General features: G+C 41.6%; 1 protein-coding gene across 1 annotated transcript in view; it reads left to right on the top strand.

The window, feature by feature from the left end:
* Positions 1-14,221: 14,221 nt before the first annotated feature.
* pdcd5 (programmed cell death 5) overlaps positions 14,222-19,735 on the top strand; it is a 12,181-nt gene continuing 6,667 nt past the window's right edge. The window contains exons 1-3 of the mRNA XM_056478651.1: positions 14,222-14,580; positions 15,056-15,099; positions 19,470-19,531. Of these exons, the coding sequence (XP_056334626.1) occupies positions 14,515-14,580; positions 15,056-15,099; positions 19,470-19,531 (172 nt within the window). The 5' untranslated portion in view covers positions 14,222-14,514. The remainder of the gene's footprint in view (positions 14,581-15,055; positions 15,100-19,469; positions 19,532-19,735) is intronic.

Genomic DNA, 19,735 nt, shown 5'->3' with positions numbered 1-19,735 from the left:
ACTTTGTAGGAATGGATTTTAAAACCACAGCGGTTCAAACTGTAGTTCTGCCAAATGACTAAAAAGTTATCAGTATTGATGGTAAAAAACTGTACATTCTAGTCAAACCACTCTTCTGCAATCTTATACCAAAAAGGACATAAGAGCAGTATTAATAGCTAAAAGAGCTAAAGGGAGAGCGTTGATATCATGTGATTGTATTGTAGTGCAATATGAAACAATTAAGTGTTGATGTTAAATCAAAAGTAATTCACAAATACTTGAAAATGAAATGATTTAATGACAATAACTTGCTATGGTTGCAACTGAATTAACTACAAAATAACTGTATAAAATGATAAAATATGAAATGATAAAACATATGATATAAATTGTACCCAGCTTAAATGTAAAATTAAAGTTAACAGAGGTAGAAGGAGAGACGCAGGGGGAGGGAGAGAGCGACAAAGAGAGAATGCCCAGACGTTAGCCAGATTGCATTAGAGTCAGAAAAGATAGACTCCTGAGGAGGAGAGGAACAGGGCAGGAAAGCAGATTAGGAAAAGACAGGTCAGGAAAAGACAGGCCAGGAAAAGGAGGCAGAGCAGCATTTTACCACCTATTTTGTATCTTTCTTGACCATGCATCTTTCTTGACTAAAGCCCAAATGCTGAGACATTCAAACTGACCAATCAACATATGACCACATCGTAAAACCCCCAAAGTCCACACACCAGGCCCTGATCTAATCAGTATCTGCCTTTGGAGTCAGTATGGACCTTCTTGAGTCAAAAAGACATGTTTTGTCATATAAACAAAAGCATATGATAATTTAGCCTCTTACAACTTCATAACAGGGCAACCCTTGTCTAACGGCAACACTGTTATTCTCACTGTTGTGGATTGCTTCTCTAAGGCAGCCCACTTTATTCCATTACCAAAACTCCCGTCCACCCGAGAGACCTCGCAAGTTATTATTAATAACGTTTTCAAGATTCACTGATGTCCTGTCCGACTGTGGCTTGTAATTTACTTTGCAATTTTGGAGGGAGCTACTCGGGGCTACCGTAAGCAAGCTAACCAAAATCTAGGTAGATTAATCCATTGTCTTGTTGCGCGGAAACCCCTGTCTTGGTGTGAGCAATTACAGTGGGCTGAATACGCTCATAATTTGTTACCGTCCTCATCCACTGGTCTATCGCCATTTTCCTGTTGTTTGGGTTACCAACCTCCTCTTTTCCCGTCTTAGGAAATGGAAACCGCTGTCCCTTCCGTACAAGCGTTCATTTAGTGCTTCAGACACACCTGGTAAAGAACGATTACTGCGCTCCATCACGCTGGAGAACAGACCTGACGCTCCACCAATCGCTGTCATACACATGCTCCTCTGTACGTCTGTGGGAAGAAGGTATGGCTCTCCACAAACAACTTGACTCTTAAATCTACTTCATGCAAACTGGTACCTCGTTTTATCAGACCATTTACTATTGATAATGTAACCATCCCAATTAAGGGCAGTATTCAAACACAAAACACAAGTTCTTTACTGGACAAAATAATGTATTTATTTTGGGCCACAATAACCAAGCAAAGTTCAAACACTCAATTCACTTAAATACTAGTTTCACTTTTATTTTATACAATTATCTCAAATATTAAAATTCCACAGAAGTGGTGCAGCAGGTAGGGAATAAAATGTTCACAATGTTCATAATATATAGATTATTAGCAGACTGCATAAGCATGTTTGGTTAAGGCAACTAAAATGACAACCACTAGGCATTTAACAAGGGGGTATCACCCGTAATTGTGCAATACAGCATCACTCCACATAAACCCAAAGTTATAATACACACAGTAAATCCCACAAATATAAATGCATAAATAACACTAATCAATAAACACCACACAGCAATCAAAACCTAAGCTACTATCAATACCACTCCAGCTAAATATTAAGCCGTCGTCATTCAGCATTTCATGTACAGAAAGTGATAAAAGACTGCGCTCACCCCTGTCACACGCAGGCCCACACACACACAGTACAAGCACTGGGAGAAACCAAACTCACTCAAACTTCCAGCGAACAAAATGCATACACAATATTAACCATGCAACAGTATAACACTGTGCTGCTGGCTCGCTTACCCGCTACTGTCACGATCCGGTAAGGGGAAAAAGGGAGCGAGGACTCATATGCAAAAAACAAGATGATTTATTCATTAAAATAAAATAAAACAACAACAAAAACCACCCCGAGGGGGAAAACACTAAACTATAACAAACAGAGAAACAAACTTGGTTGGGCTGACAAGACAAGGCTGGAGCTGGAACACGGGGGAAGTATATACAACATATGATGACGAACTGGCACAGGACAGCAGACATGAGGAAAATATAAGCAGGGTTAAAATTAATACACAAACAGATGAACATAATTAACTAATAATGGGTTAACAAGGAGGGTGGGACTAGACAATAGACGGGAGAGCACCCGACACAGAGACAACACAAGCCAGGTGCTCACATTAAACAGGACAAGAACACGCAGCCAATAAGAGAACTCATTAACTGAGTGTTCTTATGACTGGACAAACACTGAAGCACACAACAATGTAAACACAGAGCCACGTGCTTTGACAGACGCAAGACACGAGCACATGATAAGTGAACACCTTACCGTGGCTCACATAAATGCAACGCGCATGTTTCATCTCAGCGCCAACCAAAACCGAAACCAACTAGACTGAGACGCTGAGAATGAAACCGCGCGATGCTGACGAAACAAAACACAAACACGAGTACAAGAGCGCGCGTCCCAAGGACGCGCAGACCCCGCGCGCCCGCATCAAGCGGGAGCGCGCACGGTCCGCACGCACCCTTGATGACGCGCACCCAGACAATGACAAAACAAGTGCTCGACCCAAGAAAACTCGAGCTGAGCACTAACAGGACAGGACAAGACAGAACTAGTGTTCGGATTCTGCCACAAAACAAGAATTAACAAGACCAGAGTGGCAGAACCCTGACAGCTACTGGACGTGGGATACAGCATTTGGAAAGTCAACAGCGGCCGCCAAAACTTTAATCCTGGGAAACCCCAGCACTACCAATTATCCCTCCCAGTCATTTGCTCGCGCACAACATCATGCCCACGTCCCGGCACAGTAGCCTTGGGCAGCGACTCAGCAGCACCTGCAATCAAACACTAAATCCCCCCTATGACCAAGAAAATACATCCCTTTAAAGACTTTGGCTCATTACAAATTGAACTTGTTAATCTCCTTGAAACGTCATAGGCGCAAGTGACGCCAGTACACACGGTCCTGATTTGGGGAGCACCGCTTACAATAAGGTCATTAGCACTGCAGCTGTCCAATTCAGGTTAGTCCTATTTACAGTGTATCCACCCGGTTTTTAGCATATCTTGTAGCAAACCGGTTTTCAGCTTCTCCATTCAGCTCTCCCATTGACAGAGTCAAGAAAATATTGGACGTTAGGTGCCACGGTCATGACCAACAGTTTCTGGTCGACTGGAAAAGTTAAGGTCCTGAGGAGAGGAGCTGAGCACCTTTGTTCTCACCAGTCCCTCTCCTCATGAGCGCCTCCTTGGGTAGGGGGTACTGTCAGGGTATTTTCTGTCTTGTCTCTGTCTCCCTCTTGTGCCTATCTATTCGTGCGCACTTGCACACCTGCTATCAATTCTTTTGTTGCCCTGTTCTCATCACTCTCACCTGTTCTTCCTCTTCTCTGATTGTTGGCAATTTAATCTCCTTTTCTCTCTCGCTCTGTGCTTAATAATTGTTCTTTGTCTGAGAGCTACGCAACTCATGTCTTACCTGTTTGAAGATCACTAGTTCGTCTTGTCCTGTTCAGCACCGTGTGTCACGTCTCATCTCACCTCATCTCACCCTGTGTTCATCCTATTGTGCATCGGCTCACCTCTGCTCTGCCCACAGACTGCGTTTGAATGACTTTGGAAGCCTTACCATCTGCTTGCCAGCCTGAGGTCTGTCAAGTTTTCTTTACGTTCCCGTTTTTTGCCCGTGGAGGTTTATTTTTATTTTTGTCCAGTCCTGCATCACAAAGACGAAGGCTAATCTACCTGTTTCTTTTCTATTTTCAAATAAATTTAGCTTTGATTGATCCCTTGCATTTGGGTCTCCTTTTGAACTGTGACAGTAAAACGTATGCCAGAGTAGTTGGCAGTTTATTCTGCTGTGGCGACCTCTGAAATAGAGACTAAGCCAACTGCGAATGAATGAATGAATGAATGAATGTATTCTCTACCTGCAATGTCTGTTCTCTTTGTGTTACAAAACAAACATGAAAACATCATATGTGAACCAATATGGCGAAACATCTATATGGCTGCTCATCAAATATGTTGTTAAACATTGTATAAAACCAATCAAAAAGGTTACAAATTTACACAAACAGTGACAAACACTGATCATTTATGCAAGCTCAGTTTCAAACTGACAGTCATGCGATTGGTCCAGCCATCCTCCTGTCAGACACAGCAGTGCTCTGTGCGAACAAGCTAGGCAGATCACTTCTTTTTTTTTTTTTCAAGATTTAATATTATACAAATGCAAATTGTCATAAATAAACTGAAAAAGTCCCCCGAGGTGAAGAAGGCAAGGAGATGGTTATTTTATTTTTATGTAAAAAAATATAATTTTTGTAACATTTTACTCCTTTAATTTTTTTCATATGTAAAGGTATTTGTGTGTTGTTGTACATCCTGTGTATATTAAGCAATGTGTAAGTGTTTGAACCGAAATAGGCACATGACTTAAGACATGTTTTTAGTTGCAATGGTGCTGTCTTTTTCAGTTCTTCAAAACGGCAATGCACCAACGATGCGCCTTATTTTAGACTAGCATGCCCATGAGTTCACAAAGTGGTGGAAATTGCTATTTAGATTAAATGCAATGGATTTTAAAGGATATCAGCCAAAAAACGGGCAAAAAAACTTTTCTTGCAATTTTCTCACGGTTTTTAATTTGAAAAAGATGGCAGACAACCATAATTCAAATGTGTATATCTTCAAAACCATTCAAGATAATAATTTGTATATAATATCATTTTAAAGCGGAGTGTCCTCTTTCCACTGATACAAATTATCAATTTTGAAATTTGGGTCACTTAAACTCATTTTGCTGGATCGGGTCACATATAACCTACAGCCAAAATGTTATGGTTTATTAGATTGAAAATGCAATATGTAAACCTATTTTATTATTTTGTCTGTTGTTAATAAATAGTGTACCAATATATAAATGATATCAACATTCTTGGAATAACTAATTTAACAGGAGGATCTATGGGGAGCAAAAGCACAAAAGGAAGAGGGAACCCTAGGCACAAATTGTGAGTCTGCATAATCTCACTGAGTGAGAGCAGCCAGCACTTGAGCAACTTTTATTTGAGAGTGAGCAAGAAAATTTGAGCATGTGGAGCGTAAATTTGAGGGTGCACAAGAAAATGTGCACACAAGCAGTGTATATTTGAGATCTGTGAAGTTTTGTGTATGAACAGAGGAATTTGGCACACGAGCTAAGAGATTCACACAATCGTATTACATGAATGCGCTCTCGGCTTGTACTACTGCACTCACGACATTCGTCATTGAAATAACGCCACAGCTGTTTTCTTACCAGATTTAAACGCAATGTTCAAAGTAGTTCATCTTTTGCTGCTGTGTCTACTGACTGTATGTGATTGTTTGTTATTACTTGGAATTATGGTTAAGAATTCAGTAATTTGCTGGTGTTTTACTATGTTGCTTTAATGATGCATTGGGCTCACATATATACTCACACATATGCACATATGCTGCTTGTTTTTTCAACACTGTCTTTGTCACTGAGTGATTACTTTCTGTCCCTCGCTGAACGCAGTTGACCGATGACAACAGACTTGAGTATTTGGACTAATCATCATCACACAAAAGAGGGGTTTGCCTAAATTGCCAGAGCCGTATGCACCCTTTGCCCCCAGATAAGCGACACCGCTGCCTAGAGAAATAGAATATTAAATGAGATAACATTGGGCATGGCTGGTTTTTTTTATACTGCGAGCTGATTGGATGTAATAAAGAGGCATTTAATTGAGAAAGATTGGGTAAATGGCTTCTGGAGAATAATTACAATCTAACTGAAACCTTCTCTTTACCTTTTTTATTTATTGTCATAGCGATGTCAAAATGGAGCCAATACCACAGACGTAATCTGAGAGTTTAACTGCAAATAGACATGGAGTGCATTTTTAGATATCAATTTTAGATTACAAGGGAATTTTTTTTTCTTAATGACATGCACAAATGAATTTGTAAAAAGGTTCTTTGTGAGGGAAGAAGAAGACAGGGTCGGCGTTAAGGTACGTGACAAGTTTTATTTTTATTTTAAGGGTTTAAGCACAAGCTTCCCAATGTGGTGGCTGTTGCTTGGTTCTCTCTCTCCCGACTGGTCTCTCTCGCTCCCTTAAGAAGGCGTCTCTCCGGCCCAATCACTAGAGAAAGCAGGTGTTATTAATTATTTCTGATTGGGCTACTGACCAGCCGCCGGTGTCTCCACTCTCTCTCCCCCTTTCGGGTGTTCGGCCACGCTCTCCCCACCACATACCCCCACCGCCCGTCTCAGGCCGGGCAGCCGTCTGGCCTGCGGCCCCCCTCCTGCCCGGGAGAGGAAGTCAGCCACGACCATCTGCGTGCCCGGCCTGTGGACCACCTTGAATTTAAATGGTTGTAAAGCGAGATACCAACGAGTGATCCGCGCGTTGGTATCCTTCATGCGGTGTAGCCACTGGAGGGGAGCATGGTCCGAACAGAGGATGAATTCTCGCCCCAGGAGATAATAACGGAGGGTGAGGACCGCCCACCGTATCGCCAAACACTCCCTTTCTATGGTGCTGTACCTAGCCTCCCGGTTGGACAGTTTCCGGCTGATGTACAGCACCGGGCGCTCCTCACCCTCAACCTCCTGGGAGAGAACCGCCCCCAGACCCCGTTCAGATGCATCTTTGTAAAAGAAAGTGGAGAGCAAAGTTAGGAGCGTGCAATAGCGCCCCCCATCCCCCCCCCGCCCGCAAAGTGCAGCCTTAACCTCGATGAAGGCCTGTTGGCACTGCTCCGACCATTGGACAGTATCTGGTTCCCCCTTTTTAGTAAGATCAGTCAAGGGGCTGACGAAGTCCGAATAATTTGGTATAAACCATCTGTAATATCCCGCCAGACCCAATAACTGTCTTACCTCCTTTTTGGTCTTGGGTCTTGGACAAGTTGCAATTGCTGCAGTTTTATCAATTTGGGGCTGCACCTGCCCATGGCCCAAGTGGAAGCCCAGATACCTCACCTCCACATGCCCAACCGCGCACTTCCTCGGGTTGGCCATAAGCCCGGCCCGCCTCAGCGCCGTTAACACTGCCCGCACATGTTGCATATGCCGCTGCCAATCATTACTGTATATGATTATATCATCCAGATAGGCAGCGGCATATGCCGATTGACGGGCCAGTATTTTGTCCATCAGGCGCTGGAACGTGGCCGGTGCCCCGAACAACCCGAACGGAAGCGTCACGGGATAAAGGAGTTAGGGGTATCTGCCAATATCCCTTTGTCAGATCCAATGTCGAATAATAGCGAGCAGCGCCTAACCGGTCGAGCATTTCGTCAACCCGCGGCATTGGATACACGTCGAATTTCGACATAGCAATTAATTTTCGGTAATCCACACAAAACCGGACCGACCCATCTGTTTTGGGTACCAAAACGATCGGGCTGGCCCAGTCACTGCGGGGTTCTTCTACTACACCCATTTCCAGCATTTTTCTTAATTCAACCTGAACCACCTTTTTTTTGCGTGGGCGAAAGATGGTCACCCCCGACGACCAGAGTGTTTGCCCCATTCCGGTTAACACTCTCCGGTCCCAGGTCATCCTCGCTGGTAACGAGTGCTGCCAGCATCACCTCCTCCGGCTCCCTCCACAGTTTCAATAAATTAATATGGTAAATTTGACGTGCCCCTCTCCTGTCCGTTCGCACCACCTCATAATCAAGATCGCCAACTCGTCGTGTGACCACAAACGGCCCTTGCCACTTGGTGAGTAATTTGGAACTGGAAGAAGGCAGCAGTACAAGGACTTTATCTCCCTTTGTGAATTTTCGTAGTTTAGTGCCCTTATCATATCGCCTGCGTTGTTCCTCCTGAGCCTTGAGCAAATTCTCCTTAGAGAGCCGCCCCAGTGTGTGGAGTTTTGCTCGTAGGTCCAGGATATATTGAATTTCACTGCTACTGCTTCCGGGTACGGCGTTGCATAATCCACTAGGACTAATGCAAAGCGGTGCCCGCATGCGGATCGCTCTAATGGCCCGATGAGATCCATACCAATTCTCTCGAAGGGGATCTCCATAATTGGTAAAGGGCGCAATGGCGCTTTTGATGTGGCCGGTGGTTTCACCAGTTGACATTCACTGCATGCAGCGCACCATCTGCTAACATCCCCGTGAATGCCCGGCCAAAAGAATTGGGTCATGAGGCGATTTAGAGTGGCCGCTTGACCTAAATGTCCGGCCATGGGATTCGAGTGAGCCGCCTGGAAAAGCATTTCCCGACGTCTCTTTGGTACTAATAATTGGGTTGTATCTTCCTTTGTTTGAGTGTCTTGGGTCACTCGATACACCCTGTCATTAATAATCTTAAAATACGGATAGGACAGGGGTCGATCAGGCTGGAGGTTTCTCCCATCAATGACCTGCACTCTTTCAAGTGCATGTCTCAGCGTGTCATCACGCGACTGCTCTAGGGGAAAGTCTTTACACCGGGAAATTCCCGGCCCTGCACCTAAGTCAGCGTGTGATGTCATCACTTGGGATTCCCCCAGCTGAGCGACCCGCCCCCTGTTCGGCGATTTTTTTTTTCCAAGACACACCCGCGCTTAAGATTTCCAGTAATTTGTTAAAATCAGGCCAATTCGTCCCCAGGATTAGCGGGTGTTTGAGGTGTCGATTAACCGCTACCTCCACATTATGCTTTTTCCCCCTGAATTGAATTTTCATAGCCGTTAGCGGATTGTGTCTTACCTCTCCGTGCACACACCTTACCTGAACCGTGCGGCTCTTATCCAATGCCGAGCGTTGCACCAAGCATTGGTGGATGGAGGTTTGGTTACAGCCTGAATCCACCAAGGCCTGATAGGTATCCCCCTTAATACTCACCGGTATTTTTAGTCCATTGCGACCGGGGGCGACGGCTGGCGCGTCGAACAGGCGGATCAATGCACCCACCTCTATTACAGAGCAGTTTTCTGGGGCATGATCCTCCCCCCCGAAATGCCAACACGCCGGCCCAGACCTTCCCGTTACACCCCCGGGGCCAGCAGGACCAACCGATTGGGCCGGAGAGAGACCTGTCGGCGCCTGAAATCCGCCCATAGTTTGGGCGTCCCCGTTTCTATCCCGATAAGCACCCCAGCGAGGCGTGAAGCGCTGAGGGTCCGGGCCTGGGGTTCGCCTCCGGGGCACCGGGATGGGTGGTCCCCGCAATCTGGGCCTGGGAGTGGGAGGAGAGAGAGACAGAGGGGACAGAGGGAGAGAGAGAGAGAGAGGTTACTTCGCCGACCCTGGACCTCGCTACCAGGTGATTCTCCGCCAGCTGGATGGCCATGTCCAGATCTTCTGGCCGGTGGCACTGGACCCATTCCGATGTTCGGGAGGGAAGGCGGGCGATAAACTGCTCCAGTACCATAGCATCCATGACCTGGGCGATGGTTCGGTCATCCTGTACCAGCCATCTGCGGCAGGCGTCACGGAGCTGCTGGGCAAATACGAACGGCCCGCTGAAGTATGGCTCGCTTCAGGTGAGCATAGTCCAGGAGATCCTCGGCCGGTAGCTGCTGTGCGGCGGTCTGGGCTTCGCCCGACAGCAGCAGAATGACTCGTACCGGCCAATTGGCCCGCTGCCACCCACACCCTTTGGCCATCTTCTTGAATAGGTCGAGGAAAACTTCTGGGTCATCTGTTGGCCCCATTTTGTGTAGTGTTATGGGAGGGTGGGTGGCCGATGTTACCGCGGGCTGGATCTCCCGGTCCAGCAGACTCCGGACGAGCTTGCGGTCCTCGCGCTGGGCCTCCACCAGGACTTTAAAGTGCTCTTCTTGCTCCGCCCGGATATCCAGGAGTTCCTGGTGCTGTTCACGGTGGAGGACCGCGAGCGCCTGGATCACTTCCGCAAACGGACTGGTTGACGGAGTGGTCATCTTGGCAGCGAGATCTCTTCTTCTTCCCGGGTTTCGGCACCACTGTAAAAAGGTTCTTTGTGAGGGAAGAAGAAGACAGGGTCGGCGTTAAGGTACGTGACAAGTTTTATTTTTATTTTAAGGGTTTAAGCACAAGCTCCCCAATGTGGTGGCTGTTGCTTGGTTCTCTCTCTCCCGACTGGTCTCTCTCGCTCCCTTAAGAAGGCGTCTCTCCGGCCCAATCACTAGAGAAAGCAGGTGTTATTAATTATTTCTGATTGGGCTACTGACCAGCCGCCGGTGTCTCCACTCTCTCTCTCCTCCTTTCGGGTGTTCGGCCACGCTCTCCCCACCACAGAATTGTTCAGCCAAAAAAAAAAAAAAAAACAATATGATTCCATGTGTACTTTAACGAATGTGTACCATTTTACAGTACAGATTATGAAAATATTCCGTATTGAATTTGCATACCCTCTTTAGTGAAAAAAAAAGAAAAAAATCTTTCTTTTCTTCAAATGTCACTAACCGTACGTTCACACTGAAAGCGGCGAGAGCGTCAAAGTATATATTTTTTTCAATTCAATTCAACCTATATTTGTATAGCGCTTTTACAATGTAGATTGTGTCAAAGCAGCTTTACATAAAATATCATAGTAAATTGAAATAGTGTAGTTTTTAAAGTTTAAGTTCAGTTCAGTTCAGCTCAGTTCAGTGTGGTTTAATAATCACTACTTAGAGTCCAAACACTGAAGAGCAAATACATAGACGCGCAGCTCTACACATCCCGAACCATGCAAGCTGGACCTCAGCGAAGACTCGTCTGTCCCTGGAGCGTCACAAGTACCCGGAAGTCATTTATTTTCAATGAGAGTCGGCGCCGTTAAGCGGCGAGGAGCAGCGTGGCACGTCTTCGCCAGTGTGAGCGTCGAGGAGAGTAGAAATCAAGTCAACTTTATGGTAATAAACTATGACGCTGTTCGGCGGCAAACAATCAAAATGAAGAAGTCCAGCGCTTGAGAAGAGTTCAGAGAACACAGACCTGTGAACTTTGGTTCCAACCACAGTTGTTCCCAAGGGTTTGATTATTACGGTCGCCGGATTTTCAATTATTTACAATGTTTTCTTACAGGAACATGCATTAAGTAAGTTACTGATGTGCTTTAATGTTGTAACGTTATATATTCATCTTTAAAACAGTGGGAATCTCATGCGACAGTACAAAACAGTATTGCTGCTACAGAATATTTCAGACATTTGGACACATATTGGATAATTAGGTAGAGCAAAGCCACACCACATGCAACTTAATCTTCCATAGTTAAATGAATTTAAGAAGTGCACAACATTTTCACGCTAGAAAGCACGTTTTATGCAGGAATGTAACTGATATGCTGTAACGGCCCCTTTAAATACGAAATCAATGTAGCGAATTTTGATGCTCTCGCCGCCGGAGCTGAAGGCAGACAGCGTTGTCACCAGGGCGGCCAGAGCGACCTTGGATGCTCTCACGAGTAGGGTGAAGCTGCAGGCCCGGAGACCCACCTGCACGCTCAGACCTGCACTTCCAGACCTATTGTTTTCTCAGACAGTGCCACCTGCTGTTGGTTTAAGTGAAGCAGCAGGTACTGATACCCGCCAACCGTCACCATTTTGTTCGCGCATCATCGCACCCACGGTGGGATACCAAACAAGGGCAAAGAGGCGGAGAGTGAGCGGAGCTACAGACACCTGCAGGCATTTTGCTTGGACTTGGCAGACAGACTTTACTTTGGGAAAAACGCTTAATACTCTATTACCTGCGACTAGTTTGTGTTCTGACTACATGTGCTTGGTTGTACACTATATCAATAAAGTGTTTAGACTTTTAAAAACACTGTTGTAATACACTGAGCCATTAAGTATTGTTCTGATGATGTTTTTCAACTGGAGGAAAACGCGAAATGCGTCCAAACACTTCAATTATAGTCTGTGTTAGTAAATGCAAGACTATTGATAAAATCCAGGCATAACATTGTATGACAATGCTTCAGATGACTGTTCTAGAGCCTACACCTAATCAATCTGTTAGATTCTAGAGGGCATAACAGCTCTAAAGAACATTATAAATGATAAATTATCTTAAATAAAACAGATACATTTATAGAGATGGTATATACGTATATAATTTCACTCACCTGGGAAACGGAGGCCACGTGAATGGTTTGTGAGCACAATTAAGTGAACACAGCATGCCATATCATCTGATAAATGTAGGAAATAATCCCAAAAGGCAATTGACTGTGTAAAAAAACATTACCCAACACAAAACTGCGATGTATATTCCGAGCTCAGTGGCTAATTAGCCAGAATCAGCTGAGGTGACGAGACATCGAGCAGCAGGACCTAGCTGTCACGCAAGTGGCCATGCCCTTAATTATGCAGACTTAATAAAACTTAATAAAACGAAAAGGATGATTTATAAAAAAAATTCACCCCCCTCACAGTTGTCATGAAGGTTAGTCATGGCTATATGCACCAAAGCCATCTTTTGTACCAGGCTGCAAGCATGTTTTTATCATCTGTAAAAATGCCCAATTTCCCATTGCAGTCAGAAATGACCTGGACTTCCTGTAGCCAGCCCCCTAAGGCAAGTCAATGAATTGCAGTTTTAGTTACTTCCGTATTGGCTTCCCGAGGGAGAGCGGGAGGTTGGCGCTTGGCTCAGACGAGCACTTTCTAGCAAGTAGCAACATCAGACACACCAGTAAGGTTATTGATTATTAAAGTGATTCCTGAAAATTGCCAGGTTTTATGGCATAAATTAATGTGGTGTAAAATATTACACTAACAAACAATTGTTTCAGTGTTTGATTTGATCAGAATTTGTGTCAAAAGAGCATTATTTTTTGATATTTATAGCTTGCTCTTATTTTCGGTGTTATTGTACCATTCTGGGACAATTTTTTATCAATGTTTTCTGGCAAAATAAAAAACGTTAAAGTAAAAATGTTTAAAAAAATTTATAATATATAACGCAATTATTATTTGAAAGATATTTGAGTGCTATGTAGACATATTATTGTATTTTCGATCTGAAAGTGCTACCAAAGACAATAACAGTAAAACAATAACAGTTTATCAATTATTAATAAGTTGGAAATCAAAATATCAGTTAATCTGCATAGAATTTACCATATGAGCTCTCTTAGGTTAAAGCAATATTAATTTGCTTGTGACTTGTGTATTTTTTTCCCAGATAGATATTACAATTCAAAACGAGTGGTCTCTGCCAACACTAACACAGTGCACCAAAGGTTGCAGATATTTCCAATTTTTGCTCGAGAAATAAAAAATCTCCCAAACAAGAATGTAAAGCATTTATTTTATTTGATGTTATTTTCTACGTAAAAACATTATTATTAATACAATTATTATTTTTCACCATTTTTCGCTTTATTGTTTACAGCTTGATGATTTGTAGGACCTCATGATAAAGTACACAAAAATAAAGTTTGTTGTGAGAAAATTACCCAGAGTACTATAATTTATTGTATGTGAATAAATTTATTGTATATGAAGATAATATTCATTCCCTCAACTCAAAACGAAACAGTGATAAATGATTTAAAAAAAAAACAATAAATGGCTAAAAAATATTGAAGTAACTGAACAATATCTATTTAAAAATACAATTAATAAAAATACAACAGTATTAAAGCAATAATCAAAATCTAGTATGTTTAATATTTTATATAATAATATATTGAATCATAACGTAATATTTTATAGTAGAAAAATAGATTAAGTTACAATTTACAAGCAGCTGAATTCAGGTTAGTCTATATTTCAAACAGCAGGTGACATTGTTAAGGTCTGGAAGTGCAGGTCTAGCCTCTGAGCGAGCAGGTCTGAGCGTGCGGTTGGGTCTCCGGGTCTGCAGCTTCATGTTGGGGGGCTCTCACCGCTTTGTTGTGTACGCACAGTAATCCAGTAGGTGGCGGTAGTTTAGTTGTTTTCCAGTGGCCTAAAGCTTCACTAGAAGAAGAAGAGGTCGTTCTGCTAGCTGCATGCTATTTTTGGAATGAATTTCCTTACGTTGCCCGCCATAAAAAGACATTATACTATTTGATCTTTATAATAATTCAAAGCTACGGGAGCTACTATACTAAACTCTGCATCTCTGTTGTGTCAATAACGTTCGACTGCTTTGTTTGTAAATAATACAATTTTTATTAAGCGTAGCTTCTCTCCTTACACAAGCAGAACACACAATTCGTGTCGCATTTCTTTTTGAAAGTTCGGTGTGTATTTACAGCCATGGCTGATGAAGAATTGGAAGCTATAAGACAGCAACGTATGGCCGAACTGCAGGCAAAACATGGGGTGAGAGAAACGGAAAGAAACGACCTAAACATAAGTTGTATATTGAACAACACATTCCAGATACTAATATAAACTACATCTGTGCTCGTCATTAGTACTTGTTGTCAGCACCTTCTTTGATCTTTTCATGTTTCGTTTTTGCTGTCAGATCAGTTGTAAAGCGTTATGTTATGACCATAGTAAGTAACATTATGTGAAAAAAGCCGTTTCTGTAATGTTAAGAAATACCTTATATATATATATATATATATATATATATATATATATATATATATATATATATATATATATATATTTTTTTTTTTTTATTATTATTATTAATATATTTTATGTATTAAAGCGAGGTTGTCTGTGTGGTTTCATCTGGAAATTCAATTTTATTTATTTAGATCTACATAATATTATATCACTTATTTTAATACAATAAGGCGTTGTGAATAAATTATATTTGTGTCTTGTACATATGCCTCTTTAGGACCGTTCCAGTGATCAGCAGGGACAACAGGAAGCTAAACAGAGGTACAACAGTTTTATCAGTAATTCCAAAAGAATGTTTTCTTTGTTGCTGCTGAAATTTTACTAAAAGCTTTGCATTTTATGGGGTGCGTGGTATGACTGAAATTTTATTTCTTAGTATGACATTTATTTTTGACAGTGAGTGTTAACCAAGCGGCAACCTCCCGCTCTCCATCGGGAAGCCAATACGGAAGTAACTGAAACTGCAATTCATCAAAATTCCGCTAGTCCTGGCTCCATAATAGAGCAAATTGCAATTGAGCCCACTGTTAGAATGGCCAACTTTACAGCAGAAAAAAGGTGTTTACAGCCTGTACAAAGAACGATTTTGGTTCATATAGCTATTATTATCCTCCATGACAACTGTGAGGGGGATGAATTTTTTTATAACTCATCCATTTCCTTTATATTAGGTTATATTAGGTTTGCATAATTAAGGGCGTGGCCACTTGAGTGACAGCTAGGTCTCGCTGGTCGCCGTCACTTCACCTCAGCTGAATCCGGCAGATTAGCCACTGATCTCGGCATATTCATCGTATTTGTGTGTTGTTTTATGTGGCTTTACACAGTCAGCTGCCTTTTGGACTTATTTCTTACAATTATCAGATGATATGGGATGCTGTGTGCACTTAATTGTGCTCACAAACCATTTACATGGCCTCGTTTCCCATGTGAGTAAAGTTATATACTTATATACCATCTCTATAAATGTATTTGTTTTATTTAAGATCATTTATCATTAATATTTTTCTTTAGACCCGTAAAGCACTCCAGAATCTGACAGATTGATTAGCTGTAGGCTCTAGAACAGTCATCTGAAGCGTTGTCATGCAGTGTTATGCTGGAGTTCATCAACAGTCTTGCATTTACTAACACAGACTATAATTGAAGTGTTTGGAAGTAATTCGCCTTTTGCCTCCTGTAGAAAAACGTCATAAGAACAATGCTTAGTGGCTCAATGTATTACTACAGTGTTTTTAAAAGTCTAAACACTTTATTGATATCGTACACACTGACATGTGGTCAGAACACAAACGAGTGGCAGGTAATAAAGTATCAAGCGTTTCTCCCAAAGTAAAGTCTGCCAGGTCTAAGCAAAGTGCTAGCAGGTGTCTGTAGCTCCGCTCACTCTCCGCCTCTTTGCCCTTGTTTGGTATCCCGCCGTGATTGCGATGACGCGCGAACAAAATGGCGACGGTTGGCCGCGCCTACTTGTAGCTTCTTTTGCAGTGTTCTGTAACCTATGGGTGATGTCACTGATACTACGTCCATATATTTTACAGTCTATGGTGTTAACACAAAAATAGCAATATAAAATAATCAGACTTGTAAATTAGTTAAACACTAATCTGCATTCATACTATCAGCAATGTTGTAACAATCCCACTGATTTCAATAGAGAGCTGGCACTTTCCAATATAAGCCACAGTAATCTTTAGCAACAGGATGAAGGCATGTGTAATGACATGACAAGTTAAACATTTTTGTGCATTGGTATTACTGTAGTTCATACAACACTACAGCAGCATAATGTTATTTATCTTTTATTCTCAATAAACATAATCTGTGTGATCACACAGAACTAAAGCTATACCTAGTCGTGTGTTCTGCTGTAGCATTAGAGTGACACAAAAGATGTCTACAGGTAACTTGAAGTATAGAGACAAGTTGCAGGCTGACTGTGACTAATGTATATTGCTGTTTGTAAAAATGTTAAAAGGATTGTTTCCTCTAAAAATGAAAAGATGTTGGTAATTTATTCATGTCAGGCTGTCCAATATGTAGGTGATCCTTTTTTCTTAGTAGAACATTAAAGATTTAAAAGCTAGAACTATGGTTGTGGGTGATTCATAAAATGCAAATCAACAGTTTGACACTTTGAGAGTAAAAAAGACAAAAAACTAAGTGCCATTTTAAACAATACATCAAAAGCATCCTTAATCTTAATAATCTAGAGCAGGGTTTCTCAACCACCAACCTGGAGGACCACCAGCTCTGCACATTTTTCCATGTCTCCTTAACCAAACACACCTAATTCAGATCATCAGCTCATTAGTATTTACTGAAAGACCTGTAATGGGTGTGACAGACTAAGACATCCAAAACGTGAAGTGTTTGTGTTTCTTCGGGAACGTGGTTGCGAAACGCTGAGCACTTGTAGAGCCCTTGTTTCATGTTACATATAATGACAAATGTGCAATTTAGGTGCAAAATCACATGGAAGCATGAACTATGTTATTAAATGGATCACACATTGTATCGTAACAATCTCTAAGTAGATTGACATTTAAAAGATTCCTAGTGTTTGATATACTATTACGTTTTTTACTCTCCAAGAGAGAGTAACTTTTCATTTATATTAAAATATAAATCACCAAGGACCATGCTAAAAAATGCTTTACCATTTTACTGGAGTAAGAAGACGATTTAAAGCGCGGTTAATAGTGAAATTGGTTAATCGATGCATGCCTAATACATTCACACATACATACTTTAGTTTCCTAATACAATTGTAGGGGAAACACTGAGCTTAAACAGCTTAACAGTACTGCCAGGTCCCTACTCTAAGAAGCTGCAGAGAGCAACTGCTGGCTGAATATGAGTCAGACAAAGATTAGTACGTCTTGTCAAAGATCAAAGCTTATCACAGACACCCCTGCAAAAACTTGGGTGGGGTCTCAGCAGCACCAGCTGGTACGGTCCCCAATAACCACTGTAATCTGTGGGTGTCCATGCTCTGTGGGTGACCATACTCCATGCTATTAGTATTTTCTATTATATATATGGCTGGGTACTGAAACCGGGTACCATAGTGGCACCGGTACCTGTGTAACCGGTATGCACCGGACAGTAACAGCATATGACTTTCGGTGCCTAATTTTGGTGCCATTGGTGCTGCGACAAGGGCGTAAGAAGCATCAAGGAGTGCATCAAAGGCAAAGACACAGATAGGTTGTCACACCATTTCTAAACATTAAATTCTTAACATCTTTGAGGGATATGGACATCATCTGTGATGTTAGACATTTGTTCTTGTTGCTTAGGGAATGTGCGCAGTACATCACATCTGGTGAGCGATGACCTTCAGATTCATTAACAAGCATGATCCCAGTCATAAAATTTGCTTAAACTAAGTGTTTTAAGGTATGGCTATATTTTACAAGCAAGGATTCTGACACCGCAACATGAAGCAGATGCATTTGAAAAGTTGCGTGTTAAACGTACTTCACATTGAGTACGTTTGCATGGACACCAATACTCCGATTTTAATATGATTATGACTTTGATTAAGAGTCTACCATGTAAACAGCGATTGTTGATTACCTTGAAGGACCACAGACACCCGCGGCACGAAATGAGGAGGGTTTTTTTCCCATTCGGCCTGCGGTATCAAACCCCATTTAAACAACACTCTTTTACCAGTCCTTCATATTGTCATCCAATACCTCAGTTTGTCAAACTGATTTGTTGAATGAAAGTGAAACTGACGAACTGCAGTTGAAGTCTAAAAATAAAAAAATGAAACACCCAAAATAACATGAAGCTCTGGAGGAAACATGGATAGCCTTGTGACATGATGATGTTAATCAATTACTGATGTCCATGTAAATGAAGTCACAAGCCCCAACCCTAGAAAAAGGGTCTTTCCTGATTTTGATGACAGCCTTTCCACAGGTTAGTAGTAAGCGAATGTAATGTTAATTGCATAATGCAAATTTTAAATTCATGCTAACAAACAAATGTTAAAAAAAGAATTATATTATTGCTATTCAATTCAAATATATAAAATATGAATTGATACTTTAAACTTTAATTATATTATTCAATTAAAATGATTAAAAGAAAATTTTGTCAAATAAAACTAGAGTTTTATTTTTTTGTCAAATAAAACAAGAGTTTTATTTTTCTAGAGTCATCCAGCATAATTTTTTGGTGCAAAAGGATTAGTTCAGGCACTGCTTTAGCACTGGTACGATTTTAAAAGTATCGATTTAGGACCGGTATTGAAATAACCCCAAACGATACCCAACCCTAAATATATAACGTTTGTTTTGGGTAGTAGACATTTTACTGCGACTACACACATTTTCAAGCAAAATGTGGGGCTGTCGCGGTGAGGAAATGTGAGGTCAAATCTGGATTCTTATTAGCGTAATGAGCGGTATTACTGCCAGACACCCCACATTTAATGTATGCACGCAATATATACAGCTCTGTAGCCAATTTAAGTATCACATAAATTGACAGTGAGACACGCTTTAAAACACTTTTAAATGTTATATGTAAATATGTGTATGATTGATTTTATATTTTTGTTTGTGTTTAACTCATGTCTAAACATTGTTATAGCAGTGTTACTTTGACTTTCACAGAGAGACTGAGATGAGAAACTCTATATTGGCTCAAGTTTTAGATCAGTCTGCCCGTGCCAGATGTAAGTTCATTTACAAACTTTACAAGCTGTTGTATTATCATGCAAGCATTTCTTTGACAAACAGATTTCCTTTGCTTTACAGTTTCTATAATCTTTCCAGAGATTCTGTAAAAATTGTGCTGTAAAATAAGTCTTGTTGAGTAGATGTTGGTGTGGGCTTTTATTCACATGCACACATACAGGGGTTGGACAATGAAACACTGG

Source organism: Danio aesculapii, chromosome 18 (assembly GCF_903798145.1).
Source record: "Danio aesculapii chromosome 18, fDanAes4.1, whole genome shotgun sequence".
NCBI lineage: Eukaryota > Metazoa > Chordata > Actinopteri > Cypriniformes > Danionidae > Danio > Danio aesculapii.
Note: the sequence above shows the minus strand (reverse complement) of the source record. Positions and strands in the feature narration are given on the sequence as shown.